The sequence below is a fragment of the Sinocyclocheilus anshuiensis genome, unplaced genomic scaffold, assembly GCF_001515605.1.
Source record: "Sinocyclocheilus anshuiensis isolate Anshui unplaced genomic scaffold, SAMN03320099.WGS_v1.1 scaffold1143, whole genome shotgun sequence".
Taxonomy (NCBI): Eukaryota; Metazoa; Chordata; class Actinopteri; order Cypriniformes; family Cyprinidae; genus Sinocyclocheilus; species Sinocyclocheilus anshuiensis.
In genome coordinates this window covers 1511360-1514165 of record NW_015546123.1, presented here as the reverse complement: position 1 = coordinate 1514165, position 2806 = coordinate 1511360, and the positions used below count along the sequence as shown (strand labels likewise).

At 41.3% G+C, this 2806-nt stretch overlaps 1 protein-coding gene across 1 annotated transcript in view; it reads left to right on the top strand.

Moving 5' to 3' along the window:
- The window catches only part of LOC107701025 (progressive ankylosis protein homolog B-like), a 19999-nt gene that overhangs the window by 4289 nt on the left and 12904 nt on the right, over window positions 1-2806 (top strand). The window contains exon 3 of the mRNA XM_016502926.1: window positions 1876-2092. Coding sequence (XP_016358412.1) covers window positions 1876-2092 — 217 coding nt within the window. The remainder of the gene's footprint in view (window positions 1-1875; window positions 2093-2806) is intronic.

The following is a 2806-nucleotide window of genomic DNA, read 5'->3' as shown; positions in this document are numbered from 1 at the left end:
TGCTACAGTTTCCGGTTTGAACGACATGTTTCCTGGAAACGGTGTGCAACGGGGTTTGAGATGCGGTTTCTCTTGTTTGGTGGGTGTGTCAAACATGTCAGCCCAAATCAGCAGCAACATGTATATAAACCACGCGGTATTAAAGAGACGGCTGGCACAATGTAATTAACATCCAAATAAATTCACAAGAGCAAGTACGCTGGTCATTTGCATAAAGTTAAACATTTCGGCATGAAATCGAAATTGACTTTATTTACTTTACTAGCGGACATTGCTAGTCTTGATGTGAACAATTAATCCGTGCAAGTTATTCCGCTGAAAAAAATTGTTTGTTTTGGTAATCTTTAATCAAAATCTGATCATTTGCTTCTGCTCTGGAATGGCAGTCCTTCTCTGATGATGTCAGTTTGACGGCTTGGGCAGAATATCCTTTTAAACACACCCCTCCAACTGTTAGTTTGATATGAGTGAGAGACAGAGAGGAGGAGCGCCAAAATAAGACCATGCCCTCTATTCAATATTCCGTTTCAGATGGAAATACGTCACTACACTGAAATAAAGTCGGCAGCAACTTCCGGTTCACGCGGACTTTAACTTTTGTCACTTGACTCACATCGCTTGACACGCCCACATTCTGTCGCCAACGGTCACTGTCGCTCGTGTCGCCGGAAGTCGCCAGCTCTCCATTGAAAATGAATAGGAGCATGTCGCTTTGTCGCTGTGTCGCTGGCAGTGTACCGGGCTTAACAGAATATCATTATCTCTTTGCACATTGTTCTTTCTGTCGCTCGTGTCGCCGGAAGTCGCCAGCTCTCCATTGAAAATGAATAGGAGCATGTCGCTTTGTCGCTGTGTCGCTGTGTCGCTGGCAGTGTACCGGGCTTAACAGAATATCATTATCTCTTTGCACATTGTTCTTGTAGGCGTTGGAGATAAAGTGGCAGAAAAAAATTCAGAGTCAGAAGAAGGCAGTAGATAAGGAGAAGAACCGTACATTCACACAGCCTTTTGACTTTATCTGTTATTGTACAGGTCTTGCTGCTTCCTATGAATTCTGTGACTGACTATCTGCTGTTGTATCATCCAAAATGAAATCTTAAGATTTAAACATTAGCAGTGTTCTCTTGAAATAGAATGGTGCCACCAGGTTAGAGTCAAGTACAGGGCAGTAAAGGTTATTCACTAGTGCAGTAACGCCTACAGCTGTAGAGCAAGTAGAACATCTCAGCATTTTCCAACAGGTTTGACATCTGAGACATTTCCATATCATCTTCTCATGTGTTGATGGGGATATATTCTGGCATGTGACAATAAAGCTGTAAAAAATTGTTCATAATACAGTTGGTCGTCATTGAGATGGTGTAGCTCCACATTATTCAAGATTACAATGACTATTGATTCCGATCGCAGTTTTCAGGTGTTGTGGAAAGGTCCATGAATAAATGTAATTTTATAACAAGACTTCCTCTTTCTGCTTGACACTGTTGCTTATTATTGTTTAGACATCTGACACATGGTGCATTGTGACACTGTGAAGGTCTGGGTTAGTGGTCCTATGAAACATGAATTTATCCAGTATAGCAAACTGGTCCTCGGATCTGGATCTTTTTCTGGGGGACAAGCCATGAAAGTCATTTAGTCAGCTGATACAGAGGTACTGTTGTATATCTCGGGTATAAAACCCTCTTTGTGAAGAGGAATCCCATGAGGAGTTTCATTTCATCCCTCAACATCAGAAAATAGATTATGTTTAAGATAAATGTAAATCTAGATTGTCTGTATTTTTGTAATCACTCACTCTACTAATCTGTCTTTTATAATGCTGACAAAATTGTGTTTCTGATGAATTTGTATCATTTTTGTCTTTCTCTATAGGCTTTGAACAGGGGTATTGCGACAGTCAAAGAGGATGCGGTGGAAATGCTGGCCAGTTATGGTCTGGCCTACTCCCTCATGAAGTTCTTCACAGGCCCTATGAGCGATTTCAAGAACGTAGGGCTGGTGTTTGTCAACAGCAAACGGGACAGAACCAAGGCAGTCCTCTGTATGGTCGCCGCAGGAACCGTGGCTATCGTTTTCCACACTCTTATTGGTCAGTCTTATCATTTCCTCACTCCTCTTCTGGTCTTGAATGTCTAGTTTGCACTAAATGTACAGGGAACACCGCATTGCTTTGCACTTTTCTAAACAAACTTGTCATGATGGTAGGCTTAGTGAGCAAAGATATGACTGGAGAAGGACCTCCTTTTAGCTCCAGTGTTCTGAATCACTCAGACCCCACTCATCACTGCAGATGTAACTGTTCTCTGGAAAAAACTCATTACACAAAGGAACATTATATTCCAAGCACAGTCCCATCCACTGTGTTGACGGAAGGGCTTTTTTGCCAGGTTACTACATGCCTGTTCTGTGTGCTCTTTGAATTGAGAGGCGTCTCTCAAACAAACTCTATTCAAGCTCACAGAGGTAGATCACCATTTATTTTTGGGTTTTCGTTCACCCTCTATCATTATATTGTCATTAAACAAATTGTGCAAAATACTGCACTCCTACTCGGCAGGAAATAAGTTCTGCCACCCTTATTTACCAGATTACAAATACTTAAGTTTGTGGGATGTGGTTAAAAATGGTCCACTCATCTTGAAACAGTCTATTTATACAATATAATCCAAAAATTTGTTTGAACAACTAATAAAGGATATTTACCTATAAACTAGGGCTGCACGATTAATCGCATGCGATATTTAACGCGCATCTTGTCAGAAAGACGGTTCTGTAATCAGCGGTAAATCTCCATCACCTGCGT